The sequence below is a fragment of the Triplophysa rosa genome, linkage group LG5 (assembly GCF_024868665.1).
Source record: "Triplophysa rosa linkage group LG5, Trosa_1v2, whole genome shotgun sequence".
Lineage (NCBI taxonomy): Eukaryota > Metazoa > Chordata > Actinopteri > Cypriniformes > Nemacheilidae > Triplophysa > Triplophysa rosa.
This window is the reverse complement of record NC_079894.1, coordinates 4,967,419-4,988,526: the sequence shown is the minus strand read 5'-3', so window position 1 is coordinate 4,988,526 and position 21,108 is coordinate 4,967,419. Positions and strand designations below refer to the sequence as shown.

Sequence of the window (21,108 nt, the reverse complement as noted above, 5' to 3'; positions counted from 1 at the left end):
ACACACCCTCAACATTAATGTGTGCATTTGTTCATCTGTGTTATATAGAACCTGGTCAGTACTTCTCAGATAAACAATTAAAGTTGGAGAAACTCTACAATGTTTGGTTAAAATGATTCAGTTTAGAGTCATCTGTGATGTACAGCTGTGTGAGATTCAATTTGCTTTGCATTTTTAATTGAAGACTGCAGTGAAAAACCGAGTAAATTATACCCATCCGTTCAGCTGCAATTCAGCAACGTGCAAGTCACATATTTATCCGGCATTTAGTGATGTGAAACACAACCTTAGTCCAAATTCCGGCTCCTGCTCCATCAATTACAAGATCTTTGGCCTGGTTTGTTACTCCACAGATAAATGCTCACTACTTCCCGACTCACATCATTACTCTGCAAACTTTAAAGACCAACAAGTGCAAACTTTTGATTGAATACATTAACTCAAACAACAGGTCGGAGCAGACTACAATGTGCCAAGCAGGCTAATGATTCCTCGCAGCCTTGAACGTCTCTGCAGCCCCTCCAGGTTCACACTATACAAACAGTCTGATGGAAGACACCGAGGTGGGTAAGCACCAAAGCTTCCAGCTTTTTTCCCGACCTGGTTCGATTGCTTGTTTGATTCTATCCCCAACTCCACAAGTCTTCTTCACATTATAGTACATATGCATCATACAGCCAGCTGTATACAAACAATACTAACCTGGTTGATGATAAAGATGCCGTAGTCGATCTTCTGTCTGCGCAGAATTGGGTGCAGATAGTGAAGCCAGTACTTCAGGTGGTTGTCTCTGTTCCGAAATGGGATGATGATGGCCACTTTCTGTTTGGGCCGGCAGTCCGGAGGAGTGTATTTCCCGCCTTCTGTCACGTTAGGGTTTTCTCTCTGTACCCGCTCCAGGGTTATCTGAGAGCTGAATTCGATGAGGAGACGACCCACTGCGGAGCAAAAAGAGGGTCAATGAGACCTCATGAGATTGTTTTAACACCACTAACTTTAAACAGAATTTATATTAGTGTTGTGGTGTTGACTACAGAAATAATATAACCATCAGCAGCCAGCAGAGGGAGCGCGACATCATTTCATCATCATTTCGTCTTTCTTAGCTTTCATTGATCGAGAGAACTTAAGTTGAGACAACCAATCAATAGATGAGAGTGAGCCTTGATTATATGTGCACACACAGACTTTGTATTAGACTTCACAATAACACAACACAACACTTCTAGACACCTAGCAAGACACCACACACTAGCATCATTTTTTTCTGTAGCGATTTTTAGGTCGCCTTCTGTCTAGAACCTAACAAAATAACGCAGTGATCAGAGCTGTGGAGATATAAGTTGCGACCGAAAGAGGAAAATGAGATTGAAGAGACGAAATCACCCACGACAGTCTGCACTGCCACATAACACAGAAGCAGAGAAAAGAACGCAACAGACAAAGACAACAGGTTGATGTCGCTAACATTAGCTTTAAATTAAAATACTGTTTTGTGACATGCCTTCAAGCCAGTCAACATACATTTGCAACGCTGCTAAAAAAGTTGGTTTTGTGCTGGGTTAGATCCTGTTCCAAAGTCCCTTTAGTCAAAAAGCAAGCATGACAAAAAGCAAGTTGTTCCCCAAATAGTTCTGGAAAACGTTCCTGCAGTGCAGAAGTCCTTATACTGTTCCTAATGTACAGCCAGATGATATAAACGTTATACTGGTTAGTGATTTCTAACCAGGCCCGGTACTGGGATGGCTAAACTGGGGGGCGGCAATCTTTTGAATTTAGACTCCGATACCAAGATCAACAACTAAATGTCAATGTACCATACGGTTTGTTTAAATGCGACCAAACTACAGGTTCCATTTAACAAATTGCTTATTTAATAAAATGAACATACAACAAAATTAATTTAATACAATTACTATACCGTTTAATAATAATATAAATTAATATTAACATAAATTAAATAAAATATAAATAGTTATACTTTTAGACACAAACCGGAAGTTAACTGGGGGTCAGAGCGTCCGATGAAACGGTCTATATCCAACTTTACAATTTCGGTGTCATGACAACAACATACTGGTACTATAAACAGTAATGTTGGATATAACTTATAACATATAGCCCCGGTTTCATAGATGAGGCTTAAGTCTAGTCCCAGTCTAAAATGAATTTTGAGCTGTCTTAACTGAAAATAACTCAACGTAAAACATCTTAAAATATGTCAGTGCCATTGTTTTGACTCAAGATGCACATCAGTAATGTATTTTTCAACAGCATTTTAATAAAAGCGACTAAAACAGCCTAAATTAACTAAGGCATAGTCCTGGCTTAGGCTAAGTCTTGTCTATGAAACCGGTCCGTACTGTATTATATAAAGCACATATGGTTTTATCACACTGCAATCAAAAACACTTTGACACATGAAAGACCTAAAGCTAACAGAAACCACTCTGGCCCTGACAGGAGCAACTTCTCAGTTATCATCAGACATTACTTATCATATTACTTCAGAGGTGATGAACAGCTTCGTGCAAATATCTCATGTCTGCGTTCGCAGTTCATTTTGGGAAGCGGAGGACAGGTTGGATAAAAATACATTTATAGCTGATTGTGTGCAGGGCCTATTGCTGCACCGGTTCTCTTCTCCATGTCACACACATCATTACAATGAGCAGCAGCCGAAGAGCAGGGTAAGAACACGGAGAGCTGTTTGTGGATGTAATTGAAACATCATGCTGCCCCGAGATAAAGGTACTTCTCTAAAGAGGACATTCAGATAGCAAGACCAGTGCCTTTTCCTCCCTAACTCATTCTATCAGATTCCCCACCCACGCCGATTTCGCAGGCAGAAATTACCCCGCTGTATGTTTTTTTACTGTCTCTGAGCTCTGTTTGTTTCCATAAATAAGCTGACATCGGCCATTCTTCACTTACAAGGAGAGACAGAACGAAGGAAAAATGGTTGTTGTGTCCACTTTTTATGAGACGCAGCAGCAAGCGAGCTAATTACAAGCCCTCTCCTTCTTCTTTCAATAAATCCAGTGTGTGGCCTCACTGTGTGCCGTCGCCCTATCTCGCCAAAGGTCCCTTTGAAGTGATTTCCACAAAGGCTCATTGGATTCAGCTACTTCTAATTAGCTCCGTTATACCAGTAAGGCCAGCAATCAAGTGGCTGCGTGGAAGGGGGCAAAATGATGAACACCTGCCATAGTGTCTGGATGCTCCCATACACAGTGTTCCCTTCCCACGCTGCGTAGATGACTGGGGCCATTCAGAAGAGATTCTGTCATAACATCTTTGACGTATATACAGCTTTACTGGAGCTGATGTGTTATAGTGGAGCCCACTAATGAACCATAAACCATGGACCAACTGATGCATGTAATTTTTATATATTTGCTTTCTATTATTTTGTGCATTTTTATATATTTTATTTTTCTTCTTTATATTGTATCAATTCCATTTTCTACAGTTTACATTTCTGCCGTCACTACTTTAGGACACAAAAACATTTTCAACTAAAACTTTGTGTTTTGGCTGTTTGTTTACACAACAATGCCGTTTGGGGGCTGAAAATGCAAACCTTTGAAAACAGGTTTCAAACTGCAAGTCTTTCAAAACAATACCATTATTGTTTCCATGCAAACCACAAAAACACGAATCTGTGAAAATGCATGCAAATTATATGTTTAGTCTATAGGCATGCGTATTATCATTTAAAAAATACCGTTTTTTCTATTTCCTGAAAAACTGTGAATATGGACATCTTTGGACAGCAATGATACGTGTGTGTGTGTGTGTGTGTGCAGGCCAGTGTTGGGCAAGTTACTCTGAAAAGGTAATTAATTACTAGTTACTAATTACATATTCAATAGTGTAATTAGATTACTGTACAAATTACTCTCACCAAAAAGTATTTAATTACTTATTACTAATTACTTTCTATATCCTATATCAACCTTGATTTGTTAAGTAATTCAACGAAAGACATGAAACTGCTCTTTTCATTCATTCAAATAAAGAATATAAAACTACATAAAGTAGTATTATTAACTGACCAATGTATTACAAATGTGAGAATTATACATTAAAGCACGGATTGTAAAGTTAGACTTTGAATTTTGATGTCCATTCCTTGCACACACACATATATTACACAAAGTATTTAGTTTAATTACATCAGAAGTAACTGTAATTAAATTACAGAAAAATTAGAGTAATCTCTTACTTTACTTTTTCAAGGGAAAAGTAATTAAATTACAGTAACTAATTACTTAGTAACTAGTTACACCCAACACTGGTGCAGGCGCATGTTAGCGTTTTCATAGTATTTCTGTGTGTACGTAAACGTTTTCAAAAACACAAAGAAAACTTTTCCGTTTTTTCATTGTCGCGTAAACGTACCCTTACTGTGTGCAAAAAGGCAATAGCTCTTTAAAATGCCAACCAATTTGCACGTACAGATACACACATTTTAATAAATTCTTCCTACGTTGAAAAACCAAATCAAGATCCCAAGCGGCTACTTCCAAACTAGTAGGATTTTATAATGTTTGCCAGATTCGTGCCATTTAATCCTTATTATATATTCAGGCTTTTATTTAAGAAGCTTAGCGGCACATAAATGAGATCCTTGAGCACATCTGTATGTTCTGCTTTACTCGAGAGTTATATCAGATTTCCTGTCATTTTAGATTTACCAGATTTACCCATTAAAGTCCATATGGAATCAAAGCTGACCCAATTTAATCTGTTACCTCACATTAGTACTGTTGTTTTGAACTATTCATTTGTGTAAATCAATCCACAATCCCAAATAATATATACTCTTTAATATAAATCTAAAAATGTACTTCTCCTTTTGCAACGGTGATGCTTCTCTGCAGTTTCATAGCCTGGGAAGAACCTTTATTAACCCCTCAGATAAGCCATTTAAAAAAAGTTAAAAGTCCTGCTGCACTAGACTAAAAACATGTCATTATATAATATCAGCAAGGGCACCGAGGGGATGGAGGCCAGTAAAGGTGTAAGGTACTCTACTTTATTGTAGGAGCTGCCACTCAAAGCACAAAGGGTTTATTACCTGAATCTCTCGACCACACACACTCGCTTATTGGCTCTCTCGCACTAATTCTCTCTTGATGCCACTTTCTCCTGACCCCTGCAGAGTACTAGCACACACTCTCAGGCCAACAGCCAACAACGTTACGCTACATCGCTCCAAATAATAATTCGGGCAGCCGGAAAACAGGAGAAAGTGAGAAACTCACCAAAAAAATGGTGAGAAGCAACCCTGTCAAATGCATTAAAAGCACTACTCCACTACATAAGTGTCACTCGTGGGGTCATAGTTAAAGCGAAGGACACGCTTGTCTTGTTCATGGAGGAGATTTGTGGTATCTGTAAATCTACTTAAACTGAGACAGGACCACAATCCAGTTATTTCTCTTTACCTTGACACCTGCTGTGATGCTTAAATCCAGACAGTGAGAAAAGCCTCCACCCGAATCTGACCTTTAGAGCGGGGCTTTTAGCCGGATGCTCGACTGTGATCTGAGACTGAGAGGAGAGAATGTGTTCTGCAGCGAGAGCGTTTTACCAAAGTCCGTTTACGGAAGTCGTGCCACTCGGCGGCCATGTTTGCAACGCATCTGGGCAGCTATTTACGCCATAGCAAGTCCACAGTCCTATCTACTTGAATGGGGGAAGGCCGTTTTTTTTTTAAATCGCTAGCAAAAATCAAAATTAAACGGCACATTTCCAAGCAATAATTAAGCATGACATGAACCGTATCGTAATTTTGGTTTGATAATCTTAAATTGGGACTTCCTTCGCTAGAGCGGCCATATTGAACGTTGCATTACTCGCCATTCTTTGTAACGGCAGTGGCGCATCTTGTTAATTTGAATATTTTTCGTTTTACTCAGATTTAATACACTCTTGATTGTCATATTTAATACAAACTTCAATAGTTGTCATTTAAAATATGAATCAATATTGATATAAATGAACAATCTAATGTTTCTAAAAACACCCCATGTGTTATGTGTTCATAATTCAAATGTATTGTATGATTATTGTGCGTATTACTTTAGACTTAACCTATGAATAAATATATTTAATGTTATAAAATGTCACCCCACCTCCTTAAATTCCAATACAATTCTGGTAAACAAAGCAGAATTGTAAATAACATAGTGTATGAACACGGTCGCCATTCAGACTTCATATCAAAAACATTTCATGCTATTTCCATCTGACACTATCAGTGCCGCAAGAGTGCTTTCTTTTAAGTGCCATTTACTCAAGAGGAAGAGAACGTGTGATTAGTCACAGCAAAATGTTTTAGGACACTGTGGGTCATTGTATTGCAATGTCACTAGCCGTGGTGATGGAGTGCTGGCCGTACAGTGAACTACACAGTAGAGCCACGTGGCTTTGAGCGAGCACTGAAGCAGAAGAGAGAGAGGAAGAGATGAACAGATGGAGGAGTAACTGAACATCACACTGCACACTGAGAGCCACAGAGCTGAAGCGGCAGAGGAGTGACGGTGGGGAGAGAGAGTGGGAGAACAGAACTGGAACCGAATAGTTGACAAAAGAGACGAAAAGGAGACATTTAGAGAAGCAGATTAAGGGAATAGGCGACAGGTGGAGGAGACTGCATCATACATGAGACAAATCTATGAAATATATATTTTTGTATTCACCCTTGTGTGGTTCAAAACCTGACTCTTTCTTCTATGGAACACAAAAGAAGATATTATGAGAAATGTATCAGTGGTTTTGTGTCTATTCAATGGAAGTCAATGGGTGTCAGTGTTGTGTGGTTACCATCATTCTTCAAAATATCTTTTTTTATGTTCTGCAGAAGAAAGTCATATACAGGTTTGGAATGACATGAAAGTGATAAATGTGGTAAGACCTCATAAAGTCAGTTCAACCTGTTATTTGCAGACCACTGCCTGTGCCCGCCAGCCTCTAGAAAGCAAAGACATACCTGTAGCATGCCGGCTGTTTCCCGTACTTCATCCATGCAGAAAACAACTGCTGTTCTGTATATATCAGATGTTTAATTAAACCTGAGCAGGTGGTGCCTCAGCTCATGTGTGCCCATACATACATACAAGGATATAAAACAGAGATGCTACAAGCCATACTTGTGCACTTGGGCAAAAATCAAGTACAAATTTACTTTGGTGGGTTTTTTTTTGTGGTTTAAATACAGTTACATATTATTAATGACAATTACAATTTATTGTCCAGTAAGACATGTTTAAAGCTATGGCAGGCCATGTTTTTCATAAACATTTTTTGATATACAGCTTGAAGTCTCCTCACATCCTAGGACCAAAAACAACCAAAATCCATTAGAAACCATTACAGAAATTCTTATGGTTTCCATTAAAATACCATTAGGAACCTTTACTTTTTCCAATCAAAACCATTATAGCATTTTCTTTATGTAGTGTGTTTTGTGCATTATTTCCATAGAATTAATCTGGCAGATAACACTCCAGCAATAAAATCCATCACATACCGGTTGACACCATTATAGTTTCTATTAAAACTAGAGATGCATCGATATATTGGCCAATGATCTGTATCAGTCGATTAAAGCGATTTTTTACACTATATATCGATGTATTGATATATCATGTCAATCAAAAGAGGACGGGAAAATGCAATGAATTTGTGCTCTGTATATAGACAATGTTAAGTTTGATGTTTAATATGAATAGTTATGATATGAATTAATAACATTCAGAAAGTGAAGAAATGTTATTTTAATCTTCAGAATATGTATCGGCAGATATCACTCAGAATAATCGGCTATCGGTGGAGAAATTTAGTATCGGTGCATCTCTAATTAAAACCTAATTTGTTTTACTCAGTTCTTATAATATATATATTTTTCTGTACGTTTACTAATATTGTAATTTGATGTGCTAATGTTCTCTCACCGGTAAATGACACATTAGGTAATAGGCATGAGTAGGCGTGGCTTTAGAAGGAGTTCTGATGGGAGGGCGGGCCTTTTCCCTTTAATGCTAACTTGCTATTACAAGCCTCTACAAAACGTCTGCCATCACTGTCGATGTCTTCTTTACCAAAACAGTGAAGAAAATCAACTCAGTCTTTCAAACATTGTACATTTGAGAGTCTCACGATTCAATAACTGTATATTTGATCTTTTCTTTCTTCTACACAACTTTAATTTCCCACAAACGGATTCAAAAGGGCACCAAAACGCTCTTCTTAGTCATCCTTGGACTCAATAATTCATGGGCTCTGTCGCCAGTGGCACATCGACACAGTCCAGTCCCGGCTAGTGTTACATTCTGCTCAATAGCACGTTGTTTAGCGCAGCACGACTTCAAAGGTGAGGACAGAGGTGAGAGCAGATAGCCTTTCAAGGAGGGTATGGTTTCATCCTCCGGTCTGCCGTTGGCTTTGGGCAGAACTTAATGGGTTGATCCGTGGACACACTGTCCTACCCGATTGGCATTTCACAAAGCATTTTGGTAATTCAATGACAGATACTAGAGCCCTTTGATAGATCAACCTCATCAGCACTGATGTCAGTCAGCCAGAAGTAAAGCAGACACTAGGGAACATTGAGAGTGATGAATGCTTGCTATGCAGGGACAGGGACACAGCGTCAAGACCAGGTGCTTATAAATGACAGCATTCAAATATCGGCATGCGACAAGCTGAAAAAGGGAGGTTATCCCTAAGAGAACAAACGATGATGCTGATTTTTATCAAGACTAATGGTGTTCTGGATCATTTGACACTTTGGAATGTCTGGACATAGTGAGCTGCCTACATAGGCAGCCTTTTAAGGCATCAAAAGCAAGATTACGATGCAGATTATGCTTCATTTTGTGATACTTTGTTTTGGACAAGTTTTAAAACAGCATCTCCGTTGTTGTGTCTCAAATGACATATACACTGTGTACTTAAACTACGCACTATGTACTCTACCATCTAGCGTAGTAGTATTGTCTCAAATGTAACACTTAATTGCTTTTAAGTGAAAAATACTATTACAAAACTGTTAGTTCGAGTCCTCGATTCTGATTGGTCAATACCTGTGCTTTAGTCACGATACAACACAGCTATGACCGCTTCACCTAACGACTCTGTATAATCTGTATCACTACGCACTCTTAGGGCCCGTTCACATTATAATGATAACTATAACAATAATGATAACTTTGACTATATTTACGTCCACACCAGCGGACGATAACGATAAGGTTATGTTTATTTTAAGTTTAAATTTGAAGTGTTCCCAGTCACTAAAATGAATGTAGATGACCTGCTGCTGATGCTTTATATACAAGAATACTTTGTTTACCAGCTGTTTTTAAACTAAAGAACATGTTTTTTCCATGTTCCAAGTTATTCAGCAGTAATAGTTGACACAAAACACTTTTCTGTAGTGCACTGTAAACAGGGCTCTGTTAACTCTAATGGACTCTTATGGGGGATTTATTAACTTTGTGGGGACTTGCAGAAAGCCTACAAACTTATATTAAAGACAAACAATGTGGAAAGAATATTTAACACAGGAGATAAATAAATACACGTATACTTTAACATCAAAAGAACAGCTGTATATAACAAACAGAGACTAACCCCTGATTTACACCGCACGCATCTGTCGCACGTTACGGCTCCGACGCGGCTACCGGAACTGATCGCGGTCATTCTAGTTAATGATTGTGCTTACACCAGACGCGCCAAGGCACGTTTCAAAAGCGTCCCAGAAGAGGCTCTCCGCGCCGCTTCGCTAAAGATAGGCGCCTAGTCTATTTTTGACGGACGCCGCGTCCAAACCGCACAGCAAATACAAAATAAAAGTAAAAAATCATGTCAATTTCAAAATAAACACCCTGTGCAGACTCCCGATCGTATTTCACGGTCACATATCCCTGACATAAAGCCATAAATGGACGACGAGAGGTTCAACCTCGATCAAAACCATGGTTATTTTGTGGTAAAATATTGTTTAACTAATATTGTTAAGCTAATATTGATAGCGCACATACATCTGGTTTACGTCTATTTGACGTCTGCATTTACATCTGCAAGACATCTACAATACATAGTTTGCTCATCTGCAATACGTCTCGGAGATGTCTGCTGTCAGACGTCATATAGACATCTAGAAGATGTCTGTAAGATGTTTATGATTTAGAATGGATGTACAACAGCTCTTTCTAAGATGTTTAGCAGATGTTTTTAAGCAGCAGATCTCCAGATCTTTAGCAGACGTATTACAGACGTTCAGACGTCTCCGAGACGTATTGCAGATGAGCAAACTATGTATTGCAGATGTCTTGCAGATGTAAATGCAGACGTCAAATAGACGTAAACCAGATGGATTGTGCTATCTGGGTAATAATCATGTTTTTTGTTTTAAGTGTAGTAAAACCATGGTTTATTTTCGTAAGGGAACAAAGCATGACTCACAGCAATAAACACAACAATATACCAGACAAACAACCATTTAGCCAACTTTCTTATGGTATAACCCCCAAAAATTATGAAAAAACAACGTCGGACAGGCAAATCATATGGTCTCGTGAATTCAGCCACTTTGCGTTTGAGACGCTCCTGGCGTACATTGGCACCGCATTGAGGACGGAACAAAATCTCTACGGAGCCGTAACGTGCCGCACATGCGTGCAGTGTAAATCAGGGGTAACAGCCGTTTCACACAGCGCATATTTTTTTCGGCGCACATGGTAACAGATGAGAGCATTCATACCTCACGCGTAAGGGGCTGTGTCCACCGAGGCATTTACGCCTGCGGCCGACTTGTTTTTTCAATTGTTTTCAACGGAAACGCTGCGCTTTTATAAAAGTTGACGGTTTTTTCCCGTGCTATGCTTTTTTCCCATGATCAGCGCCGTCGTTCGAAGAGCTGAAAAATGCTCAACTTTGGGCTCAACTTTGGGCAGAACCTGCACCTGCAGCGGGCGTTTTCAGCCGAGCTCCTGCCCTACGCGCTGCTCAAGCATGCAGTATGAAATGGCTGTAACTCCCGTTTCACACCGCACGCGTAAGCAGTGCGTAAGCAGCGCATTTTTTTCCGGCGCACATGTTAACAGATGAGAGCATTCATACCGCATGCGTAAGCGGTGCGTGCTCGTGCTCGTGGAGCAGAAGCGGTGCGTAGCAGCCGATTCACACATACTCCGTATGCGGTGCGTATTTTTTCACGTGCCCATGTAAACGGATTAGATCATTCTACTAGATTAGATCAGACTGTTTTAAAGTGATCGCACAGGTATCATGATCAAAATGAACACGAATTGACACATAAATGCAGTAATTTCACCATAAATGCAGTTTACTACTTTTTCATTTATGTTATTTGTTTAATTAAGCAATAAAAGCAGATTAAAATGTTGTGTAGTACAAATATCCTACAGTGTTTATATTGCGTGAGGAAGGTGCTTCTATGCAGATAGTGACAAGCAGGTGGTCCAGAAAGTACAAGAGGGCAGCGCGATGGATGACGCGCGGCTAATTATCGAGGTAGAGAAATTCAAAGTGATTTATGACCCCCAGGACTATTTTTATAAAACATGAATGCTAAAGAAAAGGTATGGGAGGCAGTTTCATCGGCCACTGCAATGGATGGTAAGTTATTTTGAAACTCTTTTAATAGGCTAGGCTAATATAACTTCACGTAAGCATCAAGTGTTTTGAAGTACCATCCTAACATCAAAACTACATATAAAATATCATTTAAATAGTACGTTCTTTTCAGCTATTGTGTTTAGTCCTGAAAAGTTTTATAATTGTATTTCTATGTTGTCCTACACTTAATTCAAAGTCATGCATTTTAATCTGGATACACCATGGAAGTTTTCGGTGGATGCTGTTATATATAAGCTATATCTATCAGCCACTCGTACTTAACATAAAACCGACAATCACAATGATGAAAATAGCGCATTTCATAAACCCTTTTTAAAAATCGTACGATTATATTAATCATATATCGGAAATACCCATCGTTACCCATTGTTGACTGAATCACACAGAAGACGCAGACCGCTAATGTGTGGAAGCACAATGGCGCATGATGGATCTGTACTGCATACGTGTTGCTCTACGCACTGCACACTGAGTACGTAAGAATCGGGTGTAAGCAGCAGTGCAGCGATCATTTCGGCGCCGAGTCTATTTTCGCTGCTTCTGCTCCTCCTACGCACTGCTTACGCGTGCCGTGTGAAACGGGGAGTTACACTTTACTGCAGCGGCTCTTGTCAAAGCGACGCGTCAAAAATACATTGCAACGTGCGCTTCATTGATTTAACCTTGAGTAGGTGCAGACGCGTGTTGAATTAGCACTTTACAGCAATAACAACAGCTTTAAAAGGCAGTTCAAGTGCAGAAATACACAAGAAACTTAATCTGCACGCAGCTCGTCGGAAGAGAGCTCCCGCTCTGTGTTTGAGCTGCTCGTCACGCGCCTGAGTTACGTCGACCAATGATAAATAAACAACAATAATTCATACAACTATTTTAAAATTGCACATAGGCTGAGATGTATTCTGTATTTATCAATCATGTAGGCGTATTAAACATTTGAAATTGTATTTAAAACACGAAATGTAAGTACATACTCTATATAGAGTTTTTAATTTTCTGTCGCGTCACCTCACGTACCACCGGGGTCTCTTCAAGTACCACTAGTGGTACGCGTACCACAGTTTGAGAACCACTGATATAAAGCATCTGTCTGACTATGTAAGAGGCAGGCAGTGAGTGAGGCAGCCCACAAGGTTTTGAAACCGAGCCTAGGATAACATCTGACTATAGGGCCATATTGACCTGCTTTCCAAAACTCTCTCAGAGAGCGTAATTTGCTTCCTCTATCATTTCCGATCACCCCCTTAGGTGTGCTTTAAAGTCGTCTTTAATATTGCCATTACCTATTCATCGCAGACATGCCTCACCAAAGCAACCGCAAAGCTTCGCAGTGTACCGCTGTCAATCATTTCAGCACATCTCACTTACCAACAGTGCTATTTTTGTAATAAAAAGGCGTTATATTTACTAACTGAATCATAAGACTCTACTCACACCACATCTTTTGTACACAAAAAACAGGTTTTTCCGGCCCTGTTGAGTGTCCTCTCACAGGTCCTCTTAGCCACACTGGAACTAAAGATCAATAAATGGCAATCATCAAGCACGAGTGTCTCGCTGGCATCTGGAATAATGGAAAGATGGCGGAGGCTGTAAATGATGACTCATATCCTGTTGGCCTGGCTAATGATCATGAGAGAGAGAGAGACGGCTTCCCGTAATCAAAATGAGAAGATGAGAGGCTCTTGTAGCACGCGCCATCTGCACAAAGACCACAGATTTACGAATCCAATCCCACCATGAGAGATCTATGAATAACATGCTCGATAAGATGTGCAGTAAAAATGTTTAAGCAGTAATTTCTTAAAAACAGATGGCGTTAACTTGGGTTCAGGGATTTGAATAAATAGTATAACACAAAATAAAACAGAGAAATATTTAAAACAAGTTTTTGGAAGCTTTGTGCTTTTGCACTTATTAAAATAGAAAGGTAACTATCACAAACACATTTTTATGCACAACAGATCCTAACTGAGAAGTCATGTTTATCATTTCGATCTGTTTATCATTAGCAAAAGCCTAAATTAATTCTCATCTTGCACATTTTTTTTGATAGATAGTGTGATTTGGGATGCAACATCCGTCTCCTAAAGTCATGGTGAACAGTCAATCGAATACAAATCTGTTACACAACACAAACAACAAATAACTAAATCTGGTTTACCAATTGAAGATTCCAGTGATGTTGTGAAATGTAAGGAAGGATTAACTAGCTGTAAACAAAAGGCTAAACCAATGCTGGCTGTCAGCTGCATTCTGGACAGCTCCATTCAGCGCTCTCCCTTAATACTGCATTCATGGGAATTTTTCCATTCTCGTCCTTCTAAATCCAGGCAACCAGATTCCACGTTTCTCATTGCCCGCGTAACAGATTTGACTTTCAAACGGACTAGAGCCCTGGAAATAAAAGGGCCAGCTGAGAGCGACACCAAGTGAAGACAGAAAGGGTTCTTTTGTTTAGGGCTCCCAGCTGCCATTGCCCGCAGTCAAACCCGCTCTTTCATGTGAAACCACAGAAGCCGGGCCAACCAGAGGGGAAGGCCATCTCACACCACTACCTCCATAGGTAATGAGCAAACGCCGGAAGCATCGAGCCCTCGAGCCCGGGCACACAAGTTTCTGCCAAGACCTGCTAAAGGTGGCATGAACACAGGTTTAGTAACAGCAAAGCAATGTAATGTCTGGAAATGGAAAAGATCAACTATCATCTTAAAAGACTTTCATAGGATTTTGGTTGGGATAGTTTAAGAATATGAAACAATTTCTCCTTAGCCCTGCAATCTCTTTCTTTAACTTTCAGTTGTAGACCAGAAGCACACTGCTGTGAAATTGGGCTGCGTTTGAAATATCTCTGGATGCTGATATTCATTTTATTTTTCAAGGACAAAGCCAGTGAAATACAAAGTTAGAAAGAAAACAATGGTTCAACAGAAAGTCATCCATATCTACCAGTTATCCACTTTTAATGGCTGATGCATGTGTTAAAAACGCCACGGCAACATACTTTACAAAAAAACATTACTGTGTGCATCTTGAGACAAAACAAGTGCACTTACATTTTAAGATATGTAGTGCGTTTTTTTTTTATCAAGACACCTCTAACATTTAAATTAGTCTGGGACTAGGCTTAAGACCTGTCCGGAAACCGCCCCATAGGTGGTTATTACATAACAAACACATTAACAAACAAGAAACTCTAGGACAAAGAGATAATTATTTACAGTTTCGAAAATACAAAACATCTTTTTAAGCCCTCAAAACAAACTGGTTCAACAAATCATTCAGATTCTGAAAGGATATAAATGTGCTATTAAGTGTGCTAATCACTCTAAAGTGCTATTGTTTGAGGTCAATGGCTTCATCTGATTATTTTGGGTTAACAACCTTCTAACAGAGACTGGGACTATAAAACAGCAATTATACTTGAGAGCACATTGTGTTGTGTGTATTTCAATTTGTATCTGCTTCACAGTCTTTTCCATTGAAATGCTTATCAGGCTGGTTACTAAACATGAGATGGCAATATCGGAGGCCTTCCTTACTCAGTCACTCGGCACGGTAAATGTATTTTGCCTTCCGAGAACAACATATTTTCGGAAACCATGCCATGCCCCTGAGCCAAGTGCTTGGGTATGTAATTAATAATTAGTGAGATTTCATCTTGGCAAGCCCTTTCTGAACAGCTATAATCTCACTTCCCAGTAGATGCTATGATCGCTTCTTCCAGCTTTGTCACCGAACATTGCATTGCATGTCCTTTCCATTGAAAACGAGGCCTGTCTCTTCGTTTGGAATTTTTAGCAGGACTTATGAACTTCACAGACAGTTTCATCATTGAGAATTATCTGAAAATCGTATCAATCTAGCAATCTACATGAATGTGTCAGTAGTCAAAGCGAGAATAAATGAAGCTACTATATATTTTGTTGGTCCCCTTGCCTTTCACAAGTAAGAAATATGACCCAACAGAATCCCAAGGCAGTTGTGATAGCCTAAGTGAAATTATACCCCAGTAAAATGGCTTTGCTGAGAATTCAGAGCAGGGTTCCTGTGTAATTGGGCCAATCGGTTTGAGGGTTTGTTACTGGCTCTGCCTTATCGTTCTGCGACCGCACCAAAGCCTGGGGTTTAAATGGGCTGCACATCCATCTCCATTGCCAGCTGGAGGGATATCTGAGCACAAGGCCTATAACAGAAAATTATTCTGATTGAAAGCTCCAAACCACACTTTTGTAACTGACCAGTAGATCTGAATTAAGTCCAGAAACATATTTTACAAAGAGCTGAGAGATGCAAGAGAAAGTAGAAATCATTAAAGCTAGTTTTAGCTGATTCAAGAAACTATCAAAATAAGATTGCCAGTAGCGTTCCCTTAGCTGATATAGAAGATGACTGCATTAGTGTATTGGGTTCCCAGGGAACCCAAATGTGACCTTGGACCACAAAACCAGTCAAAAGGGTCAATTTTTTGAAATTCTGAAAATCTGGAATCTGAGGGTGCAAAAAATCTAAATATTGAGAAAATCGCCTTTAAAATTGTCCATCAGAGGCGCTGTAGCGGTTTTAGCTGTTGTTAAAATAGTGATGAACTTAGCTCACCAAATATGATTCTCCACCAGATCTATCAAGATCACATCCATGAAATTAGTTGTTTAAAACATCAATTTCAGTCAGGGAATTAGTTTAGCTCTAAGGATAATATGTATAATAATCGTCATTAATGTGTGCGCAGAGGGCCAAGGCTCAAACGTCACGGTTCGCTACTGAAACATGCTATGCCTTGAATTATGTTAAGATGTGAATCATCCAAACGTATGAATACAACAAAGCCTAAATCAAAACTTGCATCATTACTGGTTACAGGTACCTTAAGATGGCAAGAGTGCCAACACACAACAAGGATATTTACATATATTTATAGAAAAGGACAGTTTAGTGTAGTTTTGTCACAGAAGTTCTTTAACAGCTTACTGCTAGCAAAAGGGCCTCTGTAAAAACTTTGGAGAAGCATCAGGTATCAGGTTATTTGGAGCCGACTCTCTGTGATCTAGGCGACCACCAAGCAAGGTCTTCAAAACTCTGGTGAGGGGGAAGTTTTATGACATGATATGATCCAACATTTGGCAATGCCAGACTCTACAGCGCTGTAGCAGGTCGTTGCTAAGAAGAAACCGGTTTGTTTAATGCTCTCTATTGGCTAATCGCTGTAATGACGTTGTAGAGAGTAAATTAACCAGAGAGTAGAAATTCTAACCTTTACATATACCAAACTTGAGTGGGTAATTCCCAAAGGCAGCAGTGAGCGAACTTTATTGGCGTGTTTCCGGCAATTTGTTTAGATTTTTATAACAATTATAATGTTATATTACAAGTTATAACATTGTTTTTAATAATTCGGCCACGGAGTATATTTACTTACTTTAGTAAATTGAAGTAAATGTGCTAGTAAAATTATAAAAAATAGTACATATAATAAAAAAAAATACGTGCTTAGAAAATAGTACTTAAATTTATGTAGACCTAAAACCAGAAAGGAAAAAAGAAATACGGTGTACCAGCCAAAAAACCATAGTGATGTAAAGTAAATATGTTGAATTACATTATGATGTGCTCCAATGCACATGCTAAGTGCAGTAAATGGTATGCTAAGGAACACACACACATTTTGTTATGTGGCATTGCTCAGAAGCATTTGTAAACTGCAGTTCTAAAGCTCAGCTGTAATAAAGAAACTTAAAATGTTTAACATCTTTTCACATCATGTGTTTTTTGCATCAAATTATAGAGCGTAGTATCAATAACAGTATTGATAAGTACCGGTATCGATAAGCAGTATCGATATCGGTATCGATATCAGGCTCGAAAGCCCACACTGATAATGCCAAAGGCAAATGTGACAAAGACAAAAAACTCCGCAACATATCACTTATTTATTAAGCAACAGGTAAAGGTGTTAATCATAAGTCTGAACGTGCATTATACGGACAGACACAAATCTTTTAAAGTGGATGTGTAAAATTTCCGTGCCATTAGCATCACCAAACTCATTTGCAAAGTGAATGAATTTTTAAACAGGACCCTCAAACACTCTCCTCGTCTACCAAGTCATACAGAAAGTCTCACCAAAAACTCACGCCATTAGACGGACTCGTCCTGTCCTCAGACTTTTCTAAAACTAGACCTTAAAGAAAGTGCAACTAGCGCAAGATTCAACCCTCTTATTAAGTGTGGGAAAACAAAACCTTTAAACCTGATCTCCAGCGGCCACAGCTGAATGATCAATGCCGCTACAACTGCTGGAGCCATTACTGCTGGGATATTTACAGTGGTGACCTACTTCCTCAAGATACAAGCGATTTGCTGGATATATGCCTCTGCCATTTCAGCAGGCAAGTGGACCAAAACACCTTCAAGTGAATGTGTGGTAAAATCACAGGCTGATATACTGAGTACCGTGGTTTATGTGGCCTCGGTTATAAAGAGTTATCACGGCGTATCAATAATACGGTAAAAATAAAACAGCTTGTAGGAATAAAACTAGTGTCATGCCGATATTTGATTTACTTGACGAGCTCAACGTGACAGCTTCTGTGAAACAACACAGACGGCAAACTCTTCTGTTTAAAAAGCTTCAACATCTGCAGCTCATATCTTTGAGCTGCCTTTGTTAAGATGCTGAGCCATTAAAACTATTCTAGAGCCAAAGTTCTTATCAGTTTCATTACACTGCAGCTAAAGTCTTCATGATTTATGAGCAGATCACTTACTACTGGACTTGGTTGCGTATTGTCTTTAAATCTAATTAATAGAAGTCATTCGTCTGTGGCTGACATTAATGACCCCTGACAGGAAATGCAGAGCAATACCACTAACAACTGCTGCAGAGAACTTTAGATTTTCACTCGCCAAGGGATTTTTGGCTGATGGAATAGGACAATACCAGGAGTAAACATGGACCACAAACAAGGACAAATCGTTCTGCGAGGTAAACCGTTTAAACGGAACCAAACGTCAATTCAGTTTCACAAAACTGTTATTTTCTCTTTTGTTTTGTTTCTTCCATGTGTTGGACCGCAAGAATCGATACGTATTGAAAAACTGAACCAAGTGCTACGAAACTCACATTAACTTCAAAAAGTTGCAAAAACCTTTCAAAGCCATTTCTGAATATCAGATCTGTTTAAAATTTGGACATCATCTCATCTGTTTCCTTTTTATTAAACCTTGGCAATTCTATGCAAATGTTAAGATGAAAAAAGATACCCATGTGAAGTCTCTTTTAAAGCTTTTTAAGTTTTCTTAGTCAGGTAAGTGATTTGTCACATCCATAGAATATCGTAATCGTAAATATTTTATGTTCTAAAAGGAGCCATCCCTGCTCCATTTGTTGTTGAGTATTATTGCTTCGGGTTTGCACACTTAAATCCTACAAAGTATGTTGTCTCTCGAAAACATGCATGCTTTTTTGTCAAATCCATAACACATTCATTTTTCTCTCCTTTAATATAGAAAACGCAAGCATAGACGGATATTCCTCTGATGTTTGGACTCTATCATCGGGGGTTTAGTAAATACTAAACAGATGGTTTATATACTGATAATAAATACATTCTCTGATAATTAACATTTTAAGTTTTGACTAAAGGTGTCACAACCACAACGCTGGAATTGCCCACATGCCAATATGGCGTTTATAAAACATTTATGAAGCAACTGCTATTCAAGCAACTACTTGATTTTGCTTATGTCATAAACAACTGTTAAACCATCAGTAGATTTATTTTTAGAGCACCATCACCTCTTCACCGGATTAGCGATGCTTTCAAGTTCACCGAGAATACATGCTGTCTTCAAGTCCTGCTGGGAACTTTGGAAAACATAACAATAACAATGGCTTTTTTGCGAAAGAAGGTTTCGCGCTTCAAAATGTTTAGCAATTCTATTAGCTATTAACGCGATACACAATCAAATGATTGAATTCCTTTTCATATTTGATATTTTAGTTCCATATTTAGTTTTGTTTTGCTTTTAACTTTCCAACAAAGACAGGAAGCAGTTTATCACAATTGCAACTGAATAAAGAGCCAAGAATGCTTAGGTGCGTAATGATGCTTTATCTATATACTTTAATCATCCTAGTGTCACATAGAATGATGGGAAATGAAGTCTATGATCAGTGTTGTGTGTCAAGTATTTTATCACCGCTCTCAATCACCAGTACACAAAATGCATACAAACGAAACATTGTCAACATTTACAATTACAACTTATTCAGATCAATACCAATTGGCTTCCACCATAAATACACACATAAACTCACACTCGTACAACAACAACACCATAAAAAACACAGTAGAAACCATCCACTTCAACAAGCTGAATTTACCAAGCCCCCGGCTCTCTCTCTCTCGCTCTTTTTCTGTGTTCCTAAAAACAGTCTGAATGTAGAGCGGAAAACTTGAAAAGACCTTCTGCCAGAGAGGGATTTGCCAGAGCTTAGCGATTACATTCCTCTTTTTACAAATCAATTACTGTGGAATGCAGTTGTTCTCCTGTGAAACTCTCTCATGCTCATTACATCGTCCTTCATTCTTGAAAGGTGGAATGGAAACACTATTATGTAGCAGTAACTGTACAACCTTGTGATCACGACTCTTTCCATAAGTCCTCATTATCCTCTTCAGCGCTGAAAACTTCACAATGCACGGCTTTGAACATTTTTATATAACAATAATGTTCAATGTCAAGTATATTGGTCCAAATGTAAAACTGTCATTCAGAATTGCAAAACTGTCATACGGAAAATAAATTGCCATGCATTTCTTTTTCATATTTCATTACAGTAATATTGCATAAAGGCAAATGTGTTTTATTTCAAGTAATACTACTGGCACTTTAAAAACTACTGATCACCCAGTGTTGGAGGTGTAGAATTCTTATAATGTTGCCATTAATACTATTAAATAGTATTCTTACATGTTGGCATTTCTGATTTTTACCTAAGCTGACTAAAAACGTCCTCTGACAAATGTTGTGTAATAAATACTAAGAAAATCTATGGGCCAGATTTATTAACAGCCTGCGTCAGCGTAAACGCCTCTTTTGGCTTAAAAAAAACCTACTGTCTGTATTTACTAATGACACGCAGTGAAAATAAGCGCTGAAATGCGTGGACACAGGTGTTTTTGTGACTGACATTATTGCATATGCATTTGTGGGAGTTTCCTCTTCAGACGCTACCTTTATGGGAGAAGAGGATATACTGTAAATGAATCACACAACGTGATTTACTAAGGTTTGTGCTCGGCATTGTACTATTTGCGGCTATATTTAAAGGTCCAGTGTGTAGTTTTTTTTGAGGATCTATTGACAGAAATGCAATATACTGTATTATACCATGGTCTTTTTGAATACTCGATTCTGATTGGCTGG

The 21,108-nt window shown here is 38.8% G+C and overlaps 1 protein-coding gene across 2 annotated transcripts in view; it reads right to left on the bottom strand.

The window, feature by feature from the left end:
* b4galt2 (UDP-Gal:betaGlcNAc beta 1,4- galactosyltransferase, polypeptide 2) overlaps positions 1 to 21,108 on the bottom strand; it is a 110,080-nt gene that overhangs the window by 55,986 nt on the left and 32,986 nt on the right. For both annotated transcript variants that reach the window (XR_008962986.1, XM_057334185.1), the window contains exon 3: positions 703 to 938. Coding sequence is in view for 1 of the 2 variants with exons in the window: in XM_057334185.1 (XP_057190168.1) it covers positions 703 to 938 (236 nt within the window). In the remaining variant the exon portion in view is untranslated. The remainder of the gene's footprint in view (positions 1 to 702; positions 939 to 21,108) is intronic.